Source organism: Chroicocephalus ridibundus, chromosome 1, assembly GCF_963924245.1.
Source record: "Chroicocephalus ridibundus chromosome 1, bChrRid1.1, whole genome shotgun sequence".
Classification (NCBI taxonomy): domain Eukaryota; kingdom Metazoa; phylum Chordata; class Aves; order Charadriiformes; family Laridae; genus Chroicocephalus; species Chroicocephalus ridibundus.
In genome coordinates this window covers 178025516-178053004 of record NC_086284.1, presented here as the reverse complement: position 1 = coordinate 178053004, position 27489 = coordinate 178025516, and the positions used below count along the sequence as shown (strand labels likewise).

The 27489-nt window shown below is 39.7% G+C and overlaps 1 protein-coding gene across 7 annotated transcripts in view; it reads left to right on the top strand.

Annotated features, from left to right (window-relative positions):
• The window catches only part of NAV3 (neuron navigator 3), a 566306-nt gene that overhangs the window by 281939 nt on the left and 256878 nt on the right, over positions 1–27489 (top strand). For 3 of the 7 annotated variants that reach the window (XM_063322882.1, XM_063322880.1, XM_063322879.1), the window contains exon 1: positions 10055–10499. The exons of 2 other annotated variants lie outside the window; for them this stretch is intronic. In XM_063322882.1, coding sequence (XP_063178952.1) covers positions 10257–10499 — 243 coding nt within the window. In that variant the 5' untranslated portion in view covers positions 10055–10256. Of the gene's footprint in view, positions 1–10054; positions 10500–27489 lie in introns of those variants that run through there. 2 more of the 7 variants (XM_063322885.1, XM_063322881.1) reach the window with 1 other exon arrangement.

Sequence of the window (27489 nt, the reverse complement as noted above, 5' to 3'; positions counted from 1 at the left end):
ACGGAAGGCCAAAAGGAAGCAGGGTGATAGAAGCAAAAGTCTCTGGTTTATAGTTTGAGGGAATAAAGTGTAGAGGCTTACAAAGGGCAGTGAGAGGGCTCAGGGAACCGCAGTGGGACAGCAAGAGGGAAAAGAGAGTCAGAATCAAAATCCCATATTGTGGGAATCTGAGAAAGGGAGAGGTCTCTTCTAAATTAAAGTAGGTTTCTGAAAAGACCGGAATCTTTTGACAGTTTGTCAGGGTGGACTTTTGAATACTCTGCTGGTTCCAGATCCGGTGTTGCTCAGGTGGTTTGTACTAAAGAAATTGTAATGCTGTGCTATAGTAGTTTCTGAAAAGAAAAAAAGTACTGCCTGCACATCTTGTTCTTATTCTGGAGAAGATTCTCTCACTGGGTGCAGGGAAGGGAATGGAATGAAAAATAAGACTTTCAAAGAGAGTGAAAGAAAACAATAAAGGAATAAAAAGGAATAATGTGTGGAATCTAATTATACCTTTTCTAAACGTAGAGAGTGAGACTGTACTAGTATGTCTCCAACTTGCCTGACAGAAGCAGCTGGAATTAGGCAGTTTTGTAGCAGCTGAAAATCTTTCTGGGTCTATCAACAAATTTATTGAACTGTTGGCTGTGATGCTACATGAATTTGTAATGAAGACATTTTCTGTAAATAATGGTCTCTGTCACCAGTGAAGGTGTGCATGCCACTGCTGACATTTTCACTTGTGACTGTAAACTTAGTATTTGCTGATTTTTAGCTAACAGTATCTATTTAGCTAGATGCTTCAGTTAAGCAACCAGTTTAGTCTCCCTTCTGGTTTTGATAAAACTGTGCTTTCTTCATAGCTCATCCTAGGGTTATTGTAGGTGGAACAAAATTATTTTGGCTTTCTGTTTTATTTTTTAATTTGTGAATGCTGATGTTGCTTTTATGGCTGCCATATGCTTGTTACACATGTCAGTTCTGAAAGCCCCACTGATGGATGAAAGCTGGGAGAGGAGTTTTATCATTTGTCTCCCATCTAGCGCTTTTCTTGCACTTGAAGGTAAGTCCAATATAATAAATAATCATAGCCTCCTTTTTTTTTTATTTTAAACATGCCACATCTGTAAGGTAATATTTCTCCGCAGTATGCTGAGAAGCAGGAAGGAAGCATCTAACATCTGCAGGATTTGAAGTTATTTTTGACAGCTGTGTGCTATGGAGTGTTTCTTTTTTTGTAAAAGATAAAACAACCCAGGTGAATTGCTCAAAGGGCATTAATGACTGTCAGGCATGTTAAACATGTGTACTCATATGTACATAAAGATACACACAAAAGATAAAATCATGCATCTATAGACAGAGTGGCAGTGAGAAAATATAGTTTGCTGACCTGAAAAGCTGCTATTATAAATGTGCTATTAGATTTCTGTTAAGATGGCACAAGGTGTAGTATAGACGGGGGAGGTGTTTGTAACGAGAAACAGTAGTTCATCCTTGACACCTATTGATCAAAAAACTGGAAAGTTTGGTCTAGTGACATACAAAATCCATTTCAGCAGTTGGCCCGAAGAACGCTCTGATCACAGCAGAATGGAGCAAGGCACAAGCTTTCAAGGCTAACTGTAGCAAATGTTCACATATGGCCAACAGGAGATAGAGGCGGATGGTTGAGATTTTTGTTGTGTGCATTAGGCCAATTTTTATCCGAAAGAGAAGAGCACCCACTTAGCTAAATCGTACTTGGTCAAGGTTTTTCATTCATTGACACACAAGACCTGCCTGCTTAATATTTTGCAGGTATAGACGAGTGACCACCTCTGCCAGAGCTCCAAGCTGGCCAAGCACAAGCCAGGGGCAGGAAGCCACAGTGACTGTGGCCCTGGTGATGAAACGCTGCTACAAAATGTGGGCTTTGTATAGTGTTATCATAACTCCTCAATCAGAGCAGGCAAATAGCACAAAGTCGTGGGCAGAAAGAGTATGTCTGCTTATCAATACAAGACAAAAATCCTAGTGTGACTTCAAGGTATTTTGTGATATCTGTTCTTCATCTAAGAAATTGAGATCCAAATGGCAGTACTGGTCAGAGCGAGGATCCATCACTCAGTATCCCGCTTCTGACCATTGTCAGTAGAAGATGTGCAAAGAAAATATATAGAAATGGGGCTTATAGAATCATAGAATCATTTGGGTTGGAAAAAACCCTTAAGATCATTGAGTCCAACTGTAGCCTAACACTGCCATGGGGTGTAATGCTTCCCCCATTATACCTGTCCATCATCAGAGTAAGGTAAATGTCAGATTTTTCCAATGGGAATTTTGGCAGGCAAGATGATGTAGCGGTGACCTTCTAAGTCTTCACCAAGAGCTACAATGTTTGTCCATACTTTATGTTGAGATGTTAAGTTTGCCATAGGAAATCTTGCCTTTAAATGCCTGTCAGTATCTCCTGAAGTAGTACAAAGTGTAGGAAATGTAGGATAAATATGAAATATTGGCGTGGTTAAAGAAAATGAAAATAACGTGGGTATTCTAGGAAGGCTTACTTGATAACAAAATTAGTTACCATGGCTATCTGCAAAGACCAACAGGAAACCAAAAACATGGTTTGGATCATTCACCTATACTGTTAAGCAGTGAGGAATAACAGGCAATATTACGCAATATTTGCGAATTAGATCAAGGTACTGGGAAGCAGATGGGTGAAGGTGGTATAGCTAGCACAGTAGGTATTATAAATTGTGGGTGATGCAAGCCAGCATTGAATGACTACAGTCTCAAAGCAAGAAGGAAGCAGACAGTAGACTGTGAGTCAGAAGTGCTCCTCCAGCTGCAGTGCAGCTCACACTTGTTTAAGGTCAAATATCAAAGCTAGTCCCTGAAAATCTATCCATCTTTGTTTTCATGAAGTATTCTTTAAGTATTAATGCAGTCTTCTATTTTTTTTGAAATACCTATTGCTAACCTTTCACTCCTAACCATTTTCATGATTATTAAAAAAATTGTTCTTTTCTTCACTGCTGACTATATACACTTTTGGCAGAGCTGTTTTCTTCATATCTCCCAAACTCTCTGTGCAGTAATTTCCATTGACTGCAGGGGTATCTGCTGGTGATAGCAAAGCTGATTGACTTCAAAGTCTCTTACTGTTGTTGCCGCACTTGGCCAAGAGTCTGCTCATGACTGTAGCAGATGTTTCTAAGCATTTTTTTTAAAGTTGCCTTCTTTTTTTTTTTTTTAATAGACCAATGGGAACCTTATGGAGCAGTTTTTCACTACAATCCTGAAGTGAATGCCAGCATAGCTATGATTTTGAAACCCTCTATCAGATCCACAGTGCTCGCAAGGGGAAAGTTTCCCTTTCCAGCAGATGAAAGCAGAAGTTTGCCACTCTGCCAGCTACCTGATGACAGATAATCAGCAGATTCCTGTTTAGTCTCAGTTTCTTTATCTTAATGGGTTATTTTTTACAGTTTGTTAGAAATTTCATAGTAAGTTTATTCTCTGAAGAAATTTTGGATGAAAGTTCTGAACAGTTCACACTTATTATCAAGAGGCAGAACAGCTTTGATTAACCCACAAATATTGCCAACTTCCTTCTCATCTAATTAGGACTTATAAATGTCTCCTTAGAATCATAAAATATTCCATCAGGATTTTTGGGTGTACGTGCATTGGGAGAATTTTGTTATAGGGGGATCTGTGTTGAGAGCAGTAGTGATTGGAGAGAATTTATGAGGACCATTTTTGGGGGGGCAACAAAAGATAATTTAAACCTTGGTCAAAATTTCAAATGGAGCAAAGTCGCATCCATTAATAACATTAATAAAAACAGGCCAGGAATTCTGTTTCTTACCACTTCCACTGAAAGTAATGTTATCACTTAAGAACTTAATCATGTGTTCTAGAAATGCCTGTTTTCATGGTGTTTACCTTAGACATTTCTCCAGTAACTCGAGAGAGAGCTGGAACACTCTTAAATGCCTTGAGAAGTGAGGGAAATGCTCCTTTGGCAATGCAGCACTGAAGTCATGTACCTGTAATGAATTCTAAGACAGAAAGATATAGGGCAAGCAGGAGTTGAAATCAGTAACTCACTGTGGCCCACCAAAGGTGATAAAAAGCCAGGAATCCTTTCCGAGACAGAAAGTCAGATGGGGAAGAGAGCAGAAATGCAAGAGGGAGAAGGTATCTGCCAGTAGGAGGGAGGGAGAAGGCCAGAAGGATGCTGGAGAAGCCGGTGTGCCTGCTATGGCACACTGTGTCCCAGAGAGGGTTTGTAAATGAGAAACTGAGGAAACAAGGAAGAAAGGAAAGAAACACTGGCACTTTGATTCTTAGGATGAGTATAATCATTCAGACCAGTTTATGCAGATTGAAATAACGGGGAGTGTGTGTTGGGGTGGTGTTCCTTGTTAGCTGCAGTTTACAGCAGCTTTGAGAGTCTTCAGCATTTGTTGTTTGGTTCATTTACTTGAAAGGAACAAATGGATTATCCAATTTTTTTTTTTCTTTTCCTCTTCCACCTCCCAAAGAGGAAAGCTGATGCTTTCGTTAAGCTTTACCAGCTGGCTGTATGGTCTGGTCGGTAGGTCAGTATGTAAATACTTACGTAGTGTGTTCAGTTGCTGTTAGTCCTTTCTTATCCTTACAAAATTTTTGTTTACATTTCCCAATCCTATAGTATTTAAGATTGATTCCTTTAAGCCAAATACTTCATGATTAAATACAGTGCGTAACAAAGAGAAATAATTATAATTTTGAACCCACACAGATGTATAAACCAAAAAAATCCCTACTTGAGAAAGAGAGGTACTGAGGCCCCATATAGACTTGGGAAGGTCATTTAGCCTTATGGTTCTGCTTGACTATATTGTAATGTTTTAAATTATTATTTTTAATAAAATAATTTTTATTTTCTTTTACATATTTCACAAGGAGGTATGGTACTAAATTATGCATAAAGGTTTGAAACTATCTGATGGAAGATGCTGCAAATGTACAGCATGAATAAAAATTAGAAAAGATATGGTCACTTCTATCAGTTAATCCACTCAAAACCATAAACTCCTGGCTGAGCCTTGAAGGGCCAAATTGTTCAGAGGATAAAACGATATCCTTATTTAAAAGTTGTCCTCTTTGAAAAACTTCCCCAAACATTCAGCCAAAGCAGAAGGATTTCCTTTAGGAAGCCGGATGCACCTTTTTCTGTGACTGTAACTGGGTTTTGGATTATATGTCTTTGGGAATTCCAAACTGTTAAGAAAAACAATAGCAGTTTACTCCGTAGCATTACATATTTGCAGATAGGATTAAATCCTTGCTACGTGTCTTACCTCAAGACTAATTGATTCACCTGACTTTTGTAATAGCAAAAATAATGTCGGTAGAATTATGCTGTGACAATGAGTCAGAGCTGAACAATTTGTCTCATCATTATCTGACAGATTGAACGTATTTTGTTACACCGAAGAGTCACGCTGTGTGCTTCGTACTTGTATTGTAAAAGTGTAAACCTGCTTTACCTAGGTTTATTAAATAAATCATAAAAGCCATTTCAGGTACCATCAGTGTTTTAGTACCATTGGTTGCTTTTTCAAGAGATCTGTGTCCCCAGCTGGGGAAAACTTCCCGCTCAATCTGAAATCACTGCGCACAAAACGGTGCGATTTTATCGGCACAGTCCAGCTTGTTCAGAAGTTGGCCCGGCTCGCGTAAGCGATAGTCACAGCTGTGACACCAGTGGGATGGCGTAGGGAAAGAGCTCAGAACAGACCTCCGCAGTCTCTGCACCCCTGACATTTCCTGTTTGACCCTGGACACATGCAACAGCTTCCTCGTCGAAGATCATAGACCAGAAGGAGCAAACAAATCTCTTGGCTCCACTTTTGAGGCAGGTGTCCCCTCTCTTGATATTTCCTGTGGTCTGGGAGACACTGCCAGCTGTCTGTTCAGTTCGTGCGAGCAGTTTGTCTGAGGGCTGGGGGTACAGAAGGGGAGCAGCCTTCATGGGACTCCTTCTGGTATCAGATGTGATGAAGGAAAGGAAATTTATGCGAGGGTGGTGTGCTGTGAAGGGTTCTTTCTGTTAAGTCTTGAGAACAAAAATTCACCTTAGTATGAAAACTGACAGGTACCTTCTTTTATGAGATGTCTTGGATTTCAGGTGTGTTTACTCTTGTTCTATGAAATAAATATTACTGCTTTTTCTGGGATGTGGGGATTATTGTACTGAATGCATACATACTGTCTTACTTTGAGGTACACATCATTCATCTAACTCATAATCTCTGTAAAAACATTGAGTGCTTGAGACTTTCAGACTCATGCTGAATGGGCAGATTGTCATAATTTTTAATTGTTATTAGCTAAAGAAATGGTGCTGCCTTCAGCATTTCACTGGAACTACCACTACTGTTGACAAGACTACTAAGAATTGTGTTTTGACCTTTTCTTTGGTTTCCCATTTTTTGGCCTCTCTTGCCACTTTTATCTCCTTATCTAACATCCTACTTGAAATGTTGCCCTCTGTTTTTTTTCCACAGCTCAGTTGTCTTTAGCTTTCTCGTAACTATCTAAGTTTTCCTTCATTGTTTCCCTTATATCAGGGCTTCAGTCATGATCTGTATTCATCCTCCTGCATCCTGAATGTGGATGACGTCTCCTACCTGCCTGGCTTATGAATGTCTAATCTGATAAATGTCTAACTGGGTAAATTAGAAACATACAGGTCCTCTCTCTCTACAGGGTTTAGTGTGACCTGTTTCTTTGCAATCGCTTTCTAGATATGTCTCTACCAGCTTCATGTAACCAAGTGAAGATATGGCACCTCCTTTTCATCGGCCACATCTTTTTTTACTCGTTACTTTCCATACCCTGCCTTTTGTCCCTCATGCCAGGCAGTCTCTGGTGTTGTCTTTGATTTCGTGTAACCCCAGGTTATAGCCACTGCTTGCAACTTCTCGAACCCTGGTTTCTCACAGATATGCCTTCTTTGTGTTTGGACACTAGTCACACATATCTAAATCGTACTCATTCCTTTTTTAGATTCTCCCTGGCAGCCCTGCTTGTTCGTCGCTTAGCTCCCCGCCCCAGAGCTACTGAGGACAGTCCGACTAAGCTCACATTGCCAGTTCAATGCCTAACAAGGCGCCCCTCTTTGCAGCTTTCAGCTACGTCCTTTCCCCATGGTTATGCCCTGTTCCTCCCTTTACAGAATCCTTGTGGGCCCAGACACCTTTTGCCTGTGGTGCTGTCCCCTGCCCACCCAGCTCCACCACCAGCACCTGCGTCTGCTGCCAGTTCGTGCATGTTGTCCACAGATGCTTTATCCTGTGCTTTCCTGTTTGCAAGGAAAACACTACTGAACCTTAGTTGTTAAATATTCTTTTCCCCTGATATCCTTCATAAAATCCACATTCATCATGAGGTACAGAAAAGGCTTTCAAGCGAAAAATGTAGCTAAGTGATTTCTAAGGATAGCAGATGTTTGTTTATTTATCTTTTGCTTAGAATTAGAATGAGAGAAAACAAAAAAAAGAAAGACCAGACTTGCAACCAGGCTCGTAATCACATACTTAACCTATGGCGTATTATTATTTTTTTTCCTCCATTACCTTTCCTGATTTCTGCAAATAATCTTGTAGATTCTTCTTTGTATCTTCAGTAGACCAGAAGGACTTCTGGGTTTTATCATTGTAAAAATTCTAGCTAAATGGTGTTCAGAAGTTGATGGCCCTGGCCTGGTACTAGCTTAAAAGTCATAATATAATTAATAATTATTTTGAAAGAGTGATAATTATTTTGAAAGAGGGACGCAAGCTCCACATCATTGTTTCCAAACCCTGTTGGTTATGTATTACAGATGACTCTCGCCTAGTAAGCTTGCTTACTTATTACTTTTAGGGTTTCTGTGCTGGGAAAATGGGTTGCAAAAGAGACTGTGGGTATCATGACCTCATCATTCGTATTCAAAAGAAGAACAGCAAGATTACCATAATGTATTACTTCGTAAAATTATAACCCTGAGAAGTAATAAGATTCAATTACATTTTTTTGGCAAAGTTCTTTTTAAGAAAGTATCTGTCTCATGACTCTAGTTCATTCTTTGTCTTGATCATTGGTTAGCAGTCCTCATGAGGATTTTTCATCTCCTCAAACCTTGCAAGAGATAAATCCCTCTTTTCCTGTGGTCCGCTTCAGCCTTTGCATATGTGCACTTTCTAAAGCGTTAACTGTTAACAGTTGTGCCTAAGAAACCTAAATTCCTTACACAGCCACAGTGCTTTATGATGCTGGAGAACAAATGCAGACCGCACAAGGAGCTTTCTTCCCCTTTGCTCTGCACAAGACCTGAAAGGTCACACCGAACAAGAATATTCCACTCGTTGGAGCGGAGTGGTGGATCCCGTGGGCTGAACTTGTCTAAAATGCAGAGCAGTTACCTCTGTGCAGTCTTGTATAAAGCCCATTGCGGCCACTGTTAATGGTGGCAAAACCAAAGAGAAGATAAGCAGAGGATGCTGAAATGGGTTTGCTGATCCTCCGTACACACACCTCGAAACTCAGGAGATTCCTAAACCAGGTCAGATTCACTCTGACAAACTACACACAAGAATGGGATAGTTTATAGGTCAGTTTGGAGAGTTGAATTTTTAACTGTGTGAGTTTTGTAAATGAAAGATAGAGGATAGTACAGTGTATCACAGTTTTATACTGCAAATTTCAAAGGGTGATTTGAGAGGTTCCTTTTAGTCTGCTTCTCATTTACTGTGTTTTCTTTTCAACGCTTTTTCTAACTCTTTACCATCCTTAATTTGAGAATTTAAAAATCCAGAAGGCTCTTTTTTTCTCTTGGGCTTATATCTATAGTGTTAATAGTACATACTATTTAGGGAAGGCATAGTTAATACCATGTAGGATATTAGTGGCAGAATAGGATTCAAGCCATCTCTCTATGTTTTATTTTGGAAGAGATAACAAGAAAAACATGTAGAGCATTTTTGTCCATAAGGTTGGGTGATAAAACCCCATAGGAGTTTAATGGTGTGGCATTTCTGCATATTTTTTTCCTTATATCAAAGTTTAAAATGGTTTCCCTGCTATAGGCTCTCAAAGGAATTTACAGTTGTCCTTTTAAGTAAGTGTTTATGCTGCTCAGCAATTTGGACTGTCCATCGTGACTCATTTTATAGCCTGCTCTGCTTGCCTATCTGCCTTGTATTTCCATGTACAAGGATTTGAGGTTGCCAACAAGAATATTTCTATGAGCAACAAGCATAAATGATGCGTTGGACATGGACTTCATGGAGCTTTAAATGTTTTTAGAAAGGGAAGTGTTAACATTGAATAGATGACGTTAGCACCACCACCAAGAAAGAAAGAGGAAAAAAAACCAACACAACTCTGAAAAGCTGTATTGACTAAATCTTCTAACAATGCTCATGATTTTCCTATATCCTGCTCTGTGTTTTTGTATGGATTTTTCATAGCACAGACAGACGTTACCCACACTGTGATTCAGCGTCTGTTCCTAGCCACGCTCTTGCAAGATTTTAACCTGATTTCACGGGAGGAACAGGGAATGAAACACCGTAGCTCATGGTTGTCAGCAGTGAAAAATAGCCAGGAATCAGACAAACAGCTTCATTGCTGAGATTATTTCCGGGATAAAAACTCTTCCAACAGCTGTTTGCTTTGGCCACTACTCAGGTCCTTTTTTTTTTTTTTTTTTAAAGTAGAAAAAAAAAGAGGTTTGTTTTTTTTTTAAGATGTGGGCTGGTTATTTATGTAGTCAGGAAGAGGTCTCTGCTTCCAGTGTTGTGGTCTCAGAGCTGTTTTGACAGTTGGAGTACGGGGAGGTTTCATCTCTTCTCTCCCTCCTTTTCTCCCATCCTTCATTCACTTAACACACAGACCTGGAATGCTGTAGGAAGAAGAGAAAGCGAATTTATGAGTTCTTTAATCCCAGACAGGCAGCTCTGTGGCAGTTACCTTCAAGAAAAGTTCACGCCCCAAAGGAGTGTTTAGTCTTACAGAGCCACTGACTCACTGAGCAGCGCCTGTGAGTGGCTGCGAGGGAGAAGGGGAGAGATGAAGGAAAAGTTTTGCTTCCTTGTGAAACTCGTAATATGATTGTTTTAAGAAGTTTTTGAAAAGATGACTGCTACTTTTGTTTAAAGTATTTGTTCTGGAATTGCTGAAGCTGGAGTCTACCAGACTGAGGTCAGGAGCATTTTCTTTGGCAGAAAGAAGATAGTTTTATAGAAGCCATGCCTGTACTTGGGGTTGCCTCCAAGCTAAGACAGCCAGCCGTAGGGTCAAAGCCTGTTCACACTGCCCTCCCGATACCCAACCTTGGCTCCACCGGCTCGCAGCAGTACTCACCAAAGTCTTTGGAGCTTACTGGGGCGGAGAGCTCGATGCTTTCTTGTCAGCTTACCTTAAAGTCAACCTGTGATTTTGGAGAGAGGAGAGCACTTCAAGGAAAAACCCAGGAGATTGAAGATAGCAAGGTTAGTTGTAAACTTTACCTGTGGATCTCAGTTCTCAGAAAATGTTGATTTGCTCTGAAAAAATTCTGATAGAAACCTAGTGCATGCAGAACTTGAGGGTGACTGGCTAAATAAGAGACTTTTGCTGTCATCGCTGAACTCGCATAGCAGCCTTGGAAATTTGTTTTGCTCAGTGTTGGTGCTTGAATAAATACTCTGTTTTTAAATGGTAGTGTTAAATGCTTCACAAACACATTTTGATAAGGATCAGTAGAATTATAAGTAGAGAAAAATCATTCCGGCACCCAGTAAGCAGAGCAATGGCATGACAGCACTTAAAAAAAAAATCTTGGCTGCTTCATGTTATATTATGAAATTTAAAAAGAGCTCTCACGCCCACACCTATTCCCACAGGGAGGCTCTTTTAAAATAAAAACAAGTAATTGATTTTCTTTTCACTTTTCAAATGATCTGGCTACTCTTGCTGCAGAACTGCTGAACCAGAAAAACAGCTTCTTAGTAAAAGTACCTGTGTTTTTCTCTTCTGCAAAATAGCTTCTTTATAGCCCCATCTAGCTCTGATTCATTGTAATTCAAAAAAAAAAAAAAGGGTTTGTCTGAAGTACGATGCCATGATATATTTTAGACTGCTTAGGGTTTTTTCTTTTGTAAGGGGGTTCTTTTTGAGTCTTAATTAATAATTAAAAACACTTCTGCTTGAGTTCTACTAGTCTTTCTGCTGTAGTTGAAAACATTTTTCATGCTTTGACTATGAGTATTGAGTCCCTACTTGTATATATTGCTGTGGATCTTTCAGTCAGTACATTACAGCTGAATGTGTGGTTTAAAAGCTTCAGCAAGCAGTGTTATGTGAGGTTACTTTCCCTTGCTTTTCTAGTACTTTTGGTTTGTGGAACTGATTACCACACTGGGATTAAACATTTATTTGTAGTTGCTTCGTATTTAGTTTGAGGACACTCGAGTGTCGTCAGAGTTGTTAAAGTGACAAGATACACATAATATATGTACTTGGTTTTCCTTTGTTTTAGTTACAGGGTTAATTCAGTATTAGTAAGAAAGTTGGCTTTGTGGTTAAAGCACAGGGTTGGGTTTCTGAACATTTGGTTTCCTTTTTAATCCCTGCCACATATTTCCCCATGAGATTTTGGTCATGTCACTTAAATTTTCCCTTGGAGTTTTTTGTATCACCTCTCTCTGCCTTCTAAAGATGATGCATTGCTGGTCTCAGACATGCTATGTAGAAATAAAAAGAAATCAAAAGATGTTCTTTTGATTACCAGAAGTGATGAACAGCTCTTTTCTGCGATGCGTCTCTGACATGAAGACAATAATACAACTTTTCAAAACAACGTTATTCCTGCTTGCTTACTTATTTTTAATAGAAAATATTCTTTCGGTTTCATCTTTAATATTGTTCTTTAATAGATATTGCATGAAAAGTAAATTAGATTTGCAAGTAGTATTTTCACAAAAAAAAAAAAAAGAACAGTTACATTGCCTACTGAGAGATGTTTCTTGATTCTTTAAAAAAATGCAGAGAGAGGTACAAAGCATCTTGCCTTCATTGTTTAAACCGCTTGGGAACTACTAGTCATTAGCATGAGACCCAATGGGAGTCATATCCTCCCAAGACATCTGGTCCTGAGCACAGCTGAAGCACTAGTGAGTTAAGTGACAGACTAGGTGGACCCAAACTGTGATCCCAATTTGGCATTTCATGTTTCATGGGTTTGACAATACTTGTAATCTTAGAGACTTTTTTTTAAAGAAGAAAACACAAAACAAACCAACCTCCAAAAAAAACCAAACCTACCAGCCATTAGATCTTTCTCTCTTTCTGTTCTCAATGGAGGCAGCTGAGCACTTTTTGAAAAGAATCCTTAAAGAGTAAGGCTAGTTTGTGCATGTGACGGTCTGAGAACTTCCCTTGGCCACCTGGGCTTACAGAAGTGTTGAGCATGCAAGAATTTAGTGATTTCTGCAGCCTTTCTGTATACCCCCTTATGAATCTGACATTCCCGGGAAAGCTTAGTGGCATCCCTTTGCCCCATTTTCTTCCAGTCACGCTCTTTTTAAGAATGGTCTCTTATTCACCTTTTAAGCAAATTTCATTAAATCTTTCTGCCAAACTAGTTTGGGCTATAAGGTCGGTGGTAATGATGAAGAAATTTTTAGGCTTTTCTTACTAGTTAACTTCAAAGTATCAGCCTAAAAGTATTGAATGATGTTTTTCTTCACCAGGGATGGAGATCCCTGCCACTCTCTTTCCCATTGCCTGGTAGCCTCAGCAGTGTGTCCAGGTTATCTAAGCAGTAGTTCTAGATTTGATGGAGGAGTTAGGGTTAATGTCTCTTCAGGTTTGCTGAACAGACGCAAGTTCTGGATTACAGATTGTGTTGTCTCAAAGCTTGACCATTTGTGAGTGCTGTTTCCAATAGACTTTTTGTTGATTTCTTTGGTTAGCAACCGTATTAATCAAATGTGATACTCCGATGTGGCACCGTGGTATACAATGCTGTACATTTGGAACCTTTCCATGATAACAGTGATCAGATAAAAGGTCTTTCAATCAAAATGTAATGAATACTTAGTCTGAGTTTCCAACTTTTTTACAATCTGCCTATATAGCATGCTGCTTGTATGCTTATGTTCTATTGTTGGATATAAGGCAGCACTGATTTTTGAGGGAAAAATGATGGATTATCTGTATGAAAAAGACAACGGAACATATGAATTAATCATCTGGTTAACTTTTGCCCTTGGCTGCTGGATTGCAGCCGTTAGGATTGCTTTCTTTGGTATTTTACATATGCTGCACTGTGGGTCACCAGCTTTCTCATCCTGTCTGGAAGGCACTTAGATGGACACATGTAGTCACTGTGACATATCCTGTTGCTATCTATAAGTGCTAAGGATTCCAAGATAAATTTGGATTATACATGTCCATACAGTAGGTCATTGCCACCCAGCTGTTTCCTCTATGGCCGTCAGTCTCACCACACCTGATTGTTTGAGACTTTTGACACTTGTGTTGGCTTTCTGACACAACTGCGTTGCCAAGGCTGGTTAAGAATACAGCTGCAAACATCAGTTCTTTTTTCCCTAGGCACTCTCCCATCTCACATGATTTTGCAGCACTTGCACATGTTTTCTTGGTTGTTTTCTTTTTTGTGGACGTGATGCAGTTGGAAGTTTAATAAAAGTGATATTATTATTTTAATAAAAACTATGGTAGGAAAAGTTCAACTTTTCCTACATTCAACAAATGTTCAATTTTTTTCTTATTTGGATAGAACGTAGTTAAACCTAAGAAAGCAAATAATAAGATGCTACTGATTTAAATTAATCTATACGTAGCTTATTCAACTACACTTTTGTTCAAAACTCTCGTAATTTGTGCTTTGATACCTAAGTCACACACAGGTCCATCTGCTTTCTTGCTAAACTCACTAATGTTTAAACTGACTGCATGAGCACTTATGATGTGAATAGTCATGCAAAGCATTTGAACGCAAGCATTCAGAGCACATTCTTTTTCCCTGAGTATCATATAGACAAAAGTTTATTCCTATATATGTACACAGGAAAGGAATCCAGCTGCTGGATTCATGAGGTGAAATGCTGGCTCTCTTTGAAGCAGATGGAGTTTTGCTGTTCAGTTGGACCATAGTGTGTTTTTATGCAAAGCCACATCTGAAAACACCACTATCTTTTGTAATATTTTTCTAACCGTGGGTAGAGTATAATTTATCTTTCTGTGTCACCACTTTTATACTGCTTGCTATATTAATGAGACCAAAATTATCAGATCATGCTAGGCTGCCTTGTGATACTGTTCTTGTTGTAGGGTGTGCTATTAATCACTAACAAAATGAAAAAAATACTAAGCAATATTGTAGAAAGGCAAATGAAGCAATGGTTTAAAACTAAAGGAACAAAGAGGGTTTTTTTGCAAAACCAACTTATTTTGGTCACTAAATGGTAACGCTGCACTATATTGACCTATAGCAATATGCCAATGCCAATAGTGCTTAGCTCCAGGTCACCATGATTGATTTCAGCTGCCCTCACACATTTGATGGTGTAGTTCCAAGGGCACTGCCACGAATCCTCTCTGGCACAAAGCTGGGCAGCTGCTGGGAGTCAGCAACCCGGCTGGGCACGCTGGTCTTCTGGCCTGGCTGCCCGGGGCTGCTCCTGGTAGTGCTCTGCTTTATGCTGCCAGGGCTTTCCTCCCATCATCAAACTTTCCTCGTCCAAGAGCGCTGCACCATATTTTATGCTTGCAAACTGGATTTTCTCTGAGATGAATCTGATATATTGATTGTAGTGTTTTGGTTATGTGACTTGAATGATAAGATTTTAGCCTTCTTTCCTGAGTTAATTCATTCCTTTACGGTCATATTATTTTATTTCTTTTTTTTTTCCTTTCTTGTTTTCAGTTTCTCTTTGTCCATACTATCTGTGTGCTGCTGTCTGCTTTATCTGCTTCTTCCTTCCTGTTGGCAGACATCTTTATAGGCTTCTGCATATGACTTATTTTTCTCTGTCTCTACTAATCAAGTCTTCCTGTCATGGCTGCAACATTTTTCATGTCACAGTCCATTATTGGAAAGTACTAGTCAGGCTCTACAACTGATACAGAACACATATGTAAACCTAAAACTTTTCTAGATGCTACAGTTTGGGGGGTTTATATTAAGATTCTTGTAGTATGGAGATACTGGTATCCAGAGGATGCATGGACAGTAATTTGTGATCTCCCTTAGAGGGGTCCAGCCCCACCAAGTTCATCATTAACAACCTAACTTTGATACAGGAAGATCTCAGGGGAACTCAGGAAATGGATCTGCTGCAAGGCTTTTTGGAAGAAATGACAAAGAGTATGATATATCCACTTGAGGAAAGAGACACGACCGGCTGCTTCTGTAGACCACAGAAATCTGAGGAGTCAGGCTAGGGAAGCGGTCTGTAAATCAGTAGAACAAAGAAGAATAGCCATGTTCTACCTGAGTAACATGGCCAACAAAGAATGGGATATGAAACACTTAGTTGTACCAAATAACGTCATTAAAGTAATTTAAAATCAGTTTCACAAAACAAAATTAAATACTTCTACGTGGTTAGGCAAAAACACATAATGCTGCTGTTAAGTGACTCTTGAGATCCATTTCATTTTGTGTTGTACTATTGCATCTCAGTCTTGATCTGAGGTCTTCCAGTGTCATTCAGCCAGCCTGGTTGCAGTAGGACATTGGAATGAACATGGAAACCTCCCATTTTTTCCTCATCAATTGTCAGCGGTTTGTTGGTGATGTGGTAACTCCTGCCCGTCACCAGACATCAGACTTGGAGAACAGCTAGGCTTCTCTATCCAGACAGATCTCAAGACAAATATTTTTGCTTTCCGTACATGGGTGGAGCCCCTGCTCACGCCAACGGGAGTACTGTGCACATTGGAAAACCAGATGTGTGCCATGAATGACTTCCATATCTCCGTCTTTCCTCAGCTAACCCTTCCACACCATTTATTTGGTTCTGTGTGACCCTCTCCCACCATTTCCTAACTCTCCCAAGCACAGCATCTGTTGCAATCCCACATCTCTTTGACCTTTCAATTTCTTGGATACCTTTTTGTCCGGTCTCTCAGGGCCAAGCTCCACCAAGTTTTTTGACATACCGAATCTAGGGAACATAAATAAATGAGTTTATTTCCCCATTTTGTCATACCCTGCCTTTTCTCAGTGCTAGTGCATTGGAGATGTCTGTCTTGTGGGTTGGCAAGAAAAGAGGCTGCTCATTGTGCCGAGTGTTTCATTTACAGCACTACGGCCAAGGCAACAAAAAGGGCAGCAGAAGCAGCCAGAGACCGCCCATCTTCTCCCCATAGTGACCGCTAGTGATGGGAAGCCAGCATTGTTTCAAAAGCACTGAACTAGCTGCCAGAAATTTCAATCGGCACGGCTGACACCTGGGACTATGTGTGTTTAAAATTCACACAGCCCCAGTGAAGCCAGGACAGCTGGCAGGAGTTCAGATTGTCAGCAATTTCAGCTTCTTGCCTTGTGCTCTGAATTATTTCTTTATCAAACAGATAACAGCGTCTTTAATGTTATTTATGTATCCAGCACCATCTGTCTGCGCCATATTATAACTGATTTAAGAGCCTTATGCTGTATGAGCTTGGAAGCAAATTCAGTGTTACATGTTTATTTTTTAATCGTCTGTACCAACCACATTTTCATATAGTTGAGGTAAATGTACAGTAACACAACATGTAACTCTCAAAGCTTTTGTATTTGTGAGCAAATTGTATTGAATGTAGGCTGAAAGATCCTTTTTGATTGTAATTTGGATCATGGGTAGGAGGGTGTTTACCAACCTGAGTTTAAAACCTCTGTTTTACCTTAAACCAGGACATTTTCTACTGCTTTTGTTTTCTTCCTTTCTCACAAAATAAGAACAGAGAACTCAATTTCTTTCATATTATTTTGTGTGTTGCAAACTGGTATTAGGCATCAGCAGAAAACAATTACTCGTACTCTTTTGTATTGAATCTGTGCCTAGGGAAGCTGCTTGGGGATTTCCTGACCAAACAACTTTTCATTATAAAATCCTCTTTCCTTGAAAATGGGAGTATGCCAGAGTGTGGATTCACAGATCCCGGTATGTGTGAAAACCAGCAGGGGTCCAGAACCTGAAGCAACACAGCAACACCTGCTTGGTGCAACACCAGAGCTAATAAATGCAGCCTCTTGGGGTAATCTCTTCTCCGTGACCATAAATGGAGATATGTGGTCTCCATCTCTAGATAAAAGTAATGGGCTTGTATTTTACCCCAGGAGGTTTAGTTAGGCTTTACTAAAACTTCCCAGCAGTAACAGTAGGTAAACAGAGGAATGCTTTGCATGCGGAAGGCCTACTATCTCCATCACTGGAGAATTTTAGAAACCAAGCATGTGTACGCCTGCCATTCATAGCATTACTAGCACTGATCCTTCCTCCTGCAAAGGACTTGATGGCCAACCTGATGGTCTTCACATTCTCTTTTCACATTTGTTGATTCGGCTGAGTGGAGGTCTGTGGTAATGAAACCACGCTACTCTGGGAAGCCGAGCTGACAGCCCTTTGGCCCACAGTGCCATCGGGATGTGAGGACTCCCTTTGGAGGCAGTTTTGCTACTTTAGAAAAAATGCCGTGGTACAGTATGGGTGTTTCCAGAGGCATTTCCCTGAAGTACTGCAGTTCCAGCCAAGTTTCCCGAAAGCACAGGAAGGGTATAATTGGAGACCAGCCAGCAAGTTGCTTGCTTGGAAACATTCATTTCGCTGGCATATAGGATGTCAGTATCGGAGTGCCCTCATGCCTCAAGATCCTGTGAGGCATTGGAGTGACTCTCAGGGACTCGGTTCGTTGTTCTGTGACAAGGAACACAGAAGCCCTGTGAACCCAGTTCAGTTTAGGGCTCTGAGATTCCTCAAAATTCCCTTCAGGAGCACTGCAGTGAATATTTCAGCTGGCTGCATTGTGTAGGGGCTGTTCAGCCTGCTCTCTAGAAGACAGGAGCATCCCAGTGCACCCAGCAGAGTGAGGGGTACCACCGAGATTAGGAACTTGGTTCAGCTGAAACACATTTCCTTCAAGTAAAAACATACAAGAATGTCCTTTCTGTGATTTTTTTTTCAGTTTCAACGAGATCTTGATGCCTTATCACGACAGGTAGTGTGTATGTGCACAGCAGAAGTTAGTCGTAGCCCTATAGAATGTGTGGCTGTTTTACACGGAGTGTGGGAGAAAGGGAAAAATATTATCCCTGCAGTGCAGAGGGAGAGGAGAGATTAAAGGGGAAATGGATGATTTTCCCACACTCAGGCTGGGACTTTGTGGCAGGACTAGGAATTTCAAGTCATATATATCTTGAGTCCCAGTCTCCACATCATAACCACAAACCCATCTTTTGTCTTTTCTAAGGGATCAGTTAAGCATAAAACATCCAGATAATGAGTTATTTTTCCTGCTTGCTTCATAAGGAGAGTTTTAACTTTTCCTTCATTTCAATGTCAGTGTCTAGCATCAGTGTGGCCCAGCTCTGTGCTGGAGATGGAAATTTTACTCCAGGAGCCACATTCTTTGATTTTGATGTATCCGATCAACACAGACGCTGACACAATTTATTGGAGACGCAGAATACGTTGTGCCCTTTGTGGAGCAGTATAACACTCATCAAAAGTCCTGTGTGCAATGCCATTGATAGGCTTTTCACTTATTAAATGTGATGTGGAAAGTATAAATAGTTATCGAATAAAAGCAGGCCTTTTTTAAGGGGAGATGACTTTTTTGGTCCTAATTTCTGCCACTGTCTAGCTTCTTTGTGTCAGAAACTCATGTATTTAGGAAATAATAAGGGCGTCGATGACAAATGAGAATGGCTAGGTTTTTTTTAACTACGTGTTTATTCTGGTCTAGCTCCCCTGTCTTTTTTTTCTCTCGTACACTAATTTTTTGAGTGGCGTAGTTGTTCTTGCACTTGCATACAGGGCACGCAAAGAGCAGTTCATTTAAAGCAGCTCTGTGTTTCACTTTGACCTGATTCACAGGATGTGGTCTTGGAGGAAGCCCATGCCTTAACAATAGCCTTTTGACAGCGAGGGTGTTTGGGGATTAAGCTGGAAGAGGAGGAAGCAGCTATCTATTCTCAAACCTACTAGTGGAATATTTTGTGCGAATCTTCACTTGCCCATGATGTTTTTAAGGTCACAAACCTTTCTTTTTTGTTTTTGCTGGCAAGAGGATGTTGGCTGAAAGATAGCATAACTTATTTAAAATTCAGAAAAGGAATGCAGAGTGTTTTGTCTGGTAAATGCGAAGAGATAATTCCCCTGTGTAAGATGTGCAGATTTCTGATGGCTCTTATGTATGTTCTGGGTAAACCACGTTGAGAGAACTTGGAAAATAAGCAAATCAAAGGGAAGCATAATGTTAAAGTGGTTAGGGCCGGATCGTAGTATTTCTGGATATATAAACTGAGAAGGTGCCAGCCACTAAACGTCTGTACTAACTCTGCATAAAACATGAGAGAAGTTAACCAAGTATAATATTAGTATTGTCATAACCTACTTTCTGCATGACATTTGGACTGACTTATCTTTTTAGTTATGTTTGTTCTCCTGTAAACCCTCCTTTACTGCTCTGTCCCTCTGATCCTAATACAGTGGAAAGCATTTCATCTTTCAAATATTCACATATTTTATTCAGGTGAAACTCTCCAACTGGTGAATTGCAGCAAATTTGAAAAGCTAGAACAAAAATAGACGTTGAGCTCTCTCTTGTGTTTTCCATTTCAAAATATCTCCCTTTGACAATTTTAACACCTGGCTTTGTAGCATGTTGATGCTGTGTTAAACTCCAAAAGGTCTGGCAGGGAAAACTTCCTGTTGTGCATCAGGATTTGATTTACAGGGCATGTGTAAAACCATCACAGCTTAGTAATCCGAGTGGTCATGCACAGAAAGATGACTTCCTAGCAAGTGTTGTAAAACATTTGACCACTTTCATTAATCAGGAAAGGCTGCATGGCTCATACATGACTTAGAGTGAGTAAGGCATAAGTCAGGGTGCAGGACTTTTACTCACCACTACAACAATGGGATTTCCTGGCAATACATCTAAGCAGAAAACAGGCTATTTGCTTTCTTTTGGTGGTATTTTTTTTGTTGGTTTTTGGTTTTGTTTTTTTTGGGGGGGTGGTGGTGGTGTGGGTTTTTTTTGGTTTAGTAGGGTTTTTTTGGCTGTTTTTTTTTGTTGTTGTTTGGTTTTGGGTTTTTGTTTTGTTTTGTTCTTTTTTTTGGTAAGGTGTCTCTGTAGTGGAAATAAATAGGCATTGAATAAGAATGTGAAATGACAAATAAAAGTTCAAAAGGAGTTTAGAAATTTCCTCAGCTGATCAGTCTGCCTGCTTTAGTCATTGCTGGCCAGCTCAGCAGCCAGAGACGGAGTGCTGGAAGGAAGAGCTGAAGGAATCTGTTTCTCATGAAGGAGCAGCACAAATCTCAAAGCTCGAGAGCTGCAGGTTGAGATTTGCTTTTGAAATGCTTTTGAAATGCCTAGGCCTAGCGACTAGCATGGGAAGTCACAATCTAGTTTCACTTCTGGTTTCTGTCAAGTACCTCGTAGAACTCAGCTCATATGTAAGAAGGTAATAAAGCCATTATATTTAGAGTAAAGTTGTTTGATGGCTAAGTACTGTTTCTTTTTATTCTTTTTTTTTAGTACTGAAGAAATAATCTAATTAGCTACTTTTAAAAATGTTACTGAAGTTACTTTGAATGACCTCAGAAAAACTGTTTGGTTTTTTTTTTACCTAATCAGTTACTGATGTTAACATCTTCCTGTCTGTCAATTTAATAATGCATCCATTCTTTGCTCTTGCTTGTAATAAGACACAAGTAGAAGGCACGTTATATACAACATACATTTTTCCTGCAGAAACATGTGATCCTGACAAAGCTATGAAGAGAAAAATGACGTCTTCACTGTTTTCTGTGCCTCCCTGCAGGATCATGCTGAAGACTGGTGCTGTTCGGTATTATTAGTTGAAACCTAAGAAGCAGGTTGCCCTGCAGAGAAACTCTGTGTAGTGATTGACAGTCAAAAAGTCTGTTCATGGGTGATGCCATCTCCAGATGTATTTTTGTGAATATAGTCTAATTTTCAAAACTTTCAGATACTGGCTGCTCTTGAGCAAGAGCTAGGTTTCTTCAGCTGTATGTCTGGAATGGATTGGTGGTTGTGTCACTGATGAATGAGGGCAAAGAAGTCCTTCCAATGTAGGACAGCTATGTCAGCCACAGCCTTAAAGAGTTTTGGTTTATAAGATAACCTATTAGCACAAGAGAGGGAGGAATAAAAGAAAAATGTGTGGAAATGAAAACAAGGCTTTCTTCCCAGGGCCCCGCCACGTCAATGCAGCATTTTTCTGGGTTATTCTGCCTCATTTGTGGACACGATGCAGAGAAGACATAGAGTCATGAGGGAAGCTGAAAAAGCAAATCAAATGAAGTTTCAGAGAAGGGAGCACACAGGACAGAGCATATTGGGAATGGGTGTGTTGGACTAAACACTGTCATTCAAAAAAACTACTTAAAGGGAATTTGGTAACAGAAAAAGAATATAATACAGGAGACTCAGATCAGCAAAAGAGATACTGGAGAACTCAGACTCCCTAAAAGCAAGGGGATTAGGGACATTTTTGCATCTATGGAAAATTTGATCCCTTTTCTCCTGAACATTAGAGGTGATCTCATTTAATTTGAGAGAAGTTGTAAGATCTTATTGTGAAATACTGATATAAATGCCAACAAAGGCAGAGTGATAGTGGTCACATTTCAGTCCAAAGGGACAGACTTTTCCTTCATTTCCCATTAAAAATTTCAGCTTGGATGACAATAAAGTTAGGATTTTCAACAGTAATTTTCACTCAGATGTATACATGACTTTAAGGATCTCAGCTGTCTTTGCACAGAGTAACCCAAGATTCACAACACAGTTACGGCATATTTTGTCCTAATTGATTAGAAAGAAATATTATGTGTCTTGATTAAGCCATAAATCAGTGGCATATCCAAGAATTGGACATTTGGAAGGTGAATATCAGTTCCTGCTGTATTAACAAACCTGTCTTTGTAATTCAGTCTGTTTCTTGCAAAAATCTGCATGGACGCAATAGTTAACCTGAGCTGAAGGCTAAGTGGAGGCTTATTACAATCTATGCACATTCCTGCTGTTTCATAGCAACAAAAGATTTTGCATTTTTTTGGAAAAGTTTGGGGTATTACTTCACGTAGTTCCTCTTTGAGGAAAAGTATAAGAAACTGGTAATTCCTGAAGTGATGGCCTTGTCTGTATGACTTGCGTGGTTCTATCACTGGCTGTGTGAGGATGCAACTATTTCTTTAGTGTTGAAACATTTTAACAGAAATATACAAATAGACACTTTGTTACAAAATAGGAAACTCTAAGTGCAACAGCTCTCTTCTACAACTATCTTTGGTTGGCTTAATTAGGCTTTAAGAATGATTATATTTTAACTAGCATTTGATACAATTCCAGGTGGTGATTTAAGGACTGTGTAAGGCAACATTACCTCACGGTGCTTTTTCATTTGTCACATCAACCCAATGTCTTCATTTGAGTGCAGTTTGGGGTTTTTCTCCTTAGCAGTTATTTAAAGTCTTCAGAAGAGCTATTTAACTAATAATTTTTGTACTGATCTTCTTAAATTCATTCTGCAGTTGCTTTTAGGGTACTTTCAGATGTGTTACAGTATGCCAAGCATTGATGTGCCCTAACATTTTCAGAGCAGCAGGACACAGATTGGAGTGGAGGTGACTGAAAACGTTTAGGCAGCAAATCTTTGACTGAATGGATTACTACAGCTCCTCTAAAGCCACTGTGAGATTTTATTTTTATAGCACAGAAATAATAAAGGTAGGTTTAGCATTTTGGCACCAGTAGTGCATCCTACATAGACTGAAACCACTATACATGCTTGGTTTATGGTACATATTAAAGATAGAGGTGGATATGTATGCTCATATACAAGTACCTATTGGCATTTATGTATTTACAAAAGTTTAAAATATAATCAGTAAAATATTTTTAAAATACTATAGGAGGTGATTTAGAGGCATAATTAAATGAGCTACACACTTTTTTATTGATACACATGCACGATATGTCATATACATGACATATCTGTATTAATACATATTATACCTGTTTACATATATACACGTATATGTGTCACATGCGTCATATATGTTATCTTGGTGAAGACTTAGAAAGGGTAGCAATACTGTTCATGGTAATAAAAGTGAGACGTACAACACATCTTTTTGCTTTTCATTACTTGTAGAATTAATTGATATGTTCAATACCAAAACAGGCAAAAGCAGCATAGAATCATAGATGTGTTGGGTTGGGAGGGACCTTTAAAGGTCACCTAGTCCAACCCCCCTGCAGTAAGCAGGGACATCTTTAACTAGATCAGATTGCTCAGAACCTCATCCAGCCTGGCCTTGAATGTCTCCAGGGATGGGGCCTCCACCACCTCTCTGGGCAACCTGTTCCAGTGTCTCACCACCCTCATTGTAAAGCACTTCTTCCTAAGGTCTAATCTAAACCTACCCTGCTCTAGTTTAAAACCACTGCCCCTCGTCCTATCGCTACATGCCCTTGCAAACAGCCCCTCCCCAGCTTTCCTGTAGGCCCCCTTCAGGTACTGGAAGGCTGCTAGAAGGTCTCCCTGGAGCCTTCTGTTCTCCAGGCTGAACAACCCCAACTCTCTGAGCCTGTCTTCATAGGAGAGGTGCTCCCGCCCTCTGATCATCCTCGTGGCCCTCCTCTGGACCTGCTCCAACAGGTCCATGTCCTTCTTGTGCTGAGGGCTCCAGAGCTGGACACAGTACTCCAGGTCAGGAAAGCAAAAGTACTGATCCCTGTGCCGTTCAGATGGTGCTTTTCAGTCAATGCATCCCCAGCACTCTTTGCAGCAGCTCAGCAGCCTGAATACCCGGTAGCAGGTGGGGGACCGGCGGGCAACTCTGTGGTCTGTGCCTCCACTGTCCCTCTCCCAGGCTGCTTTGTGTCCCCCAGTTCCCCTGGTGCATGAGCTGCCTCAGTGATGCCAAGGAGACCAAGGCAGAGATGGTAAATAAAATGTTTAAGTTATAGAGGAGTCAGTTTCCAAACAGACTAGAGTTTGTTACCCTATATTTGTACTTCTCTGCAGCTCTCTGATTTTATCATCTCCCTGATCTCCTCTAGGGAGATGTCTGTTGTTCGCTCCACCACTTTAAATATTTCATTTTAGAAACATGGTAAAATCGGCCTTTCTAAATCAGAACTGACTGTGTTCTTGTGGAAATCAGTGGAAGTTTCTCCATTTAGTTACTGGAGTAAGAACGTCATTCTGCTTCATTTTGGCTAGGCAATTTGTAATGTCTTACATTATCACAAGATAGTTATTCAAGCAATTTTTTCTTCAACAAACTGCCATGGTGTTTTTTAAATAAACAAAGTGCATCCTGTCTTGTTGGGTGTTTTGCTTGTTACTTTTCTTATTACTTTGCTGTATTAAAGTGTATCTAGGTAGGGCTGTAAAATAAAAGAGTGAATAAACATATTTTGTTGACATGAAAAATACAGAATATTTTGGTTTAAATTTTTACATCTGTTAATTTTTAAATGCTTCATAGACACATATTTATTCTTGGAGTATTCCAGCCTCAGTCAAAACCTAAACTTCAATAACATATATATGATTAAAGTCTCTGTACTCAGGTTTCTTCATAACTCAGGAAATCCATCCGGTAGTTGGTTAGTAATCCCCAGGCATTACCACAAGGTGAAGTTGTTTTTTTGAGAAACTTAATTGAGATCTCTTCCAGACTTTCTATAACAATGTTTTACAGGTAAATGTGGATGGAAAGTGCCACTCATAGTGCTGCTACTTGGGGAAATCAGTTTATCTGTCAATAGATGTGTCGACGTACTGTTCCCTATTTGCTTGGGTCACACGGATTCTATATCCATTGTTTCGTGGGCACTTTGGTAGTGTGTGCAGGGAGGCAGTCTGTGTCAGGGTCCCTGTGACTGTATGGGGAAAGAGATTCTCGAAATGAAATGCAGTGCATTGTAGGTCCAGGACAAAGGCCTCATTTTTGGGAATGTCAGGCTTTGTTGGTATCCTAAGCTGTTTTATGCCAAATGACCGGTGTTTTCTGACAATCAGGTAACCCGAGACTTTTATTCATGGGAATTATGGATTCAAAGGGGAAAAAAGAACTTCTGTGTGCACTGAAAACGTTCAGAATGAATTGGTTTATGAAAGCCAAGCTTGTTACAGAAAAACAGAACTCTTCCCATCTCTATTCTTTCTTGTATTCTGTGTGTTTAGATGACCTATGGACTTTAGCTAATTAAAAAATCCCCAAATATTTAAGTTATGCGTGTTGCTGAAGTATTTGGAAATACAGACTTTTATTATGAGTGATATCATATTGTGTTTTTGAACAAAAAATTAATAACCATGATTGGCATGTCACTGCCTTTAATTTCCTTGTATGGTACAGTATGCAGTTCATGTCCATTTCATGCGCTATATAGCCAAACTTGAGTATGCGCAAACAGTGTGAGGAAAGGGTAGTCAATCTGACTGCGTGAAAACTCTGAGGAAATACTGATAAGTAAAACAGCTCATAAATTCTGCATAGAGAATGGTTCACATTCATGGCTCCAAAGATTAAAATTGAGGCTCCTTCTGTCCCACCCATAAATGACTTTTGGCAGTAGAAATGTGCTCAGTAAAAATCCACTCACAATCCTTATTGCCAATCCATATCTGCCTTCTCTGTCTTATTCTACATACCAAAAGAATCCAGTCTGTATAGACCATTGTTCTGAAATGTTGTATTTCTTTAATGAAATCTTTCTTTTTGAGTTTAGTAACTAGGTCCTGATAGCTGAATGCTGCTGTTAAGTCAGGATTAAGTGCATGTGATAAATAGCATGAATAGAAGATGTGGAGCACAGGACAGGCTGTTTGGGGCTGCTTGGGGCTGCTTTTTCCTGTCTGCAAGTATCTCAGGACCAATGGAAAATATCAGGAAAGTTGAAGAGTCCTAGGTCTTTTTCCTCTGTCATAGATCAGAGAAGTCCAGCATCAACATAGAGTGGGGGGTACAGAACAAAAACTGTTTGAGGAAAAGTTTTTAGTTCTGTCTTCTAATTTTTGTGTTTACTGAAAACTGAAGCAATATTAGTTATAGCTGTCAGGCTAAGAAAGGGTGGAGGACTCTGCTGGAAGTCGAGAACAGACAACACACAGGCAAGAAGTTAGTGTTCAGATATTTTCAGAGACCATATGGAGCCTCCGATCACAGTGGAATTCATCTTACCTCATTATATCCAGGTAAAAGGTTGGCATCTAGTCTGAGCTAGTTGCCTGGGCTTCTTCTATAGCCAAATGGTAGAGATAAATACTTCTTGAGGGTAAGTCCTTTCACTTTTCTGACATATTTACGTCAAGGTGGAATGACTCACCCTGTGGAGGTATGTACATCTCTTCCTTAATTAAGGGGAGATGAACCATCTAGTTAAAGTTAACCACCTAATTTTCAGTGTCTAAAACTAGTTAAGATGAATCTTAGCCATAGTATAGTAGTATAGAACTTTTATTTGGGAAGATATTCTCTTTTCATGTACTTATTACTAATGTTATTGTTATTATTACAGATTGTACATCTGTGTTCCAAAGTACGTTATTTAAATCTCTTGAGGCTACTTTGAAAGCTAGCACAGACATATAGCCCTGATAAGCGTGATGGATCTGGGCATGCTTTTATCAGAGGGGCATCCTTTTTTTGATTCTTAAAACAGATAGGTGATGTAAAGTTATGGAAAGTCCCTGAGAAATGGTGAGGAGGAGTGATGGGCAAGCAAAGATAATACTAAAATGAGCCAGTTGCATAGGAAATGGAGATATCTCTGTGAAGGAGACATGTTTCACTTTGATATATTCTCACAGCTTTCTGCTTAGTGCTACAGAGATAGTAGAGATAATGAAATGGATCATTACCCAGAACTACTATGATGAATTAGTTTACTGAATATATGGCAACACAACTGTGTGTATACACACATATGCCTTATATGTACACACAAGGAGAAATATTTAACGAGTTGATGGGCACATATATCAAAAGTTCTCTACTATCTCAGCAGCATCTCACTAGAGATTTACACAGCACTTGCATTCAGCTCCCCGCATTAGCTCCTTTTCCGCTTGCTGTCACAGTGTTTCTGAAGAGAAGGGTGATGTTAATCTAGAAACTACTCACATACTAACGAAACAAGATCTGAAAACAAGTAATTCAGCCAGTAAAAAAATGGGATGTTTATTAAAGCGTTCTCATAGTTTTGCAGAGTATT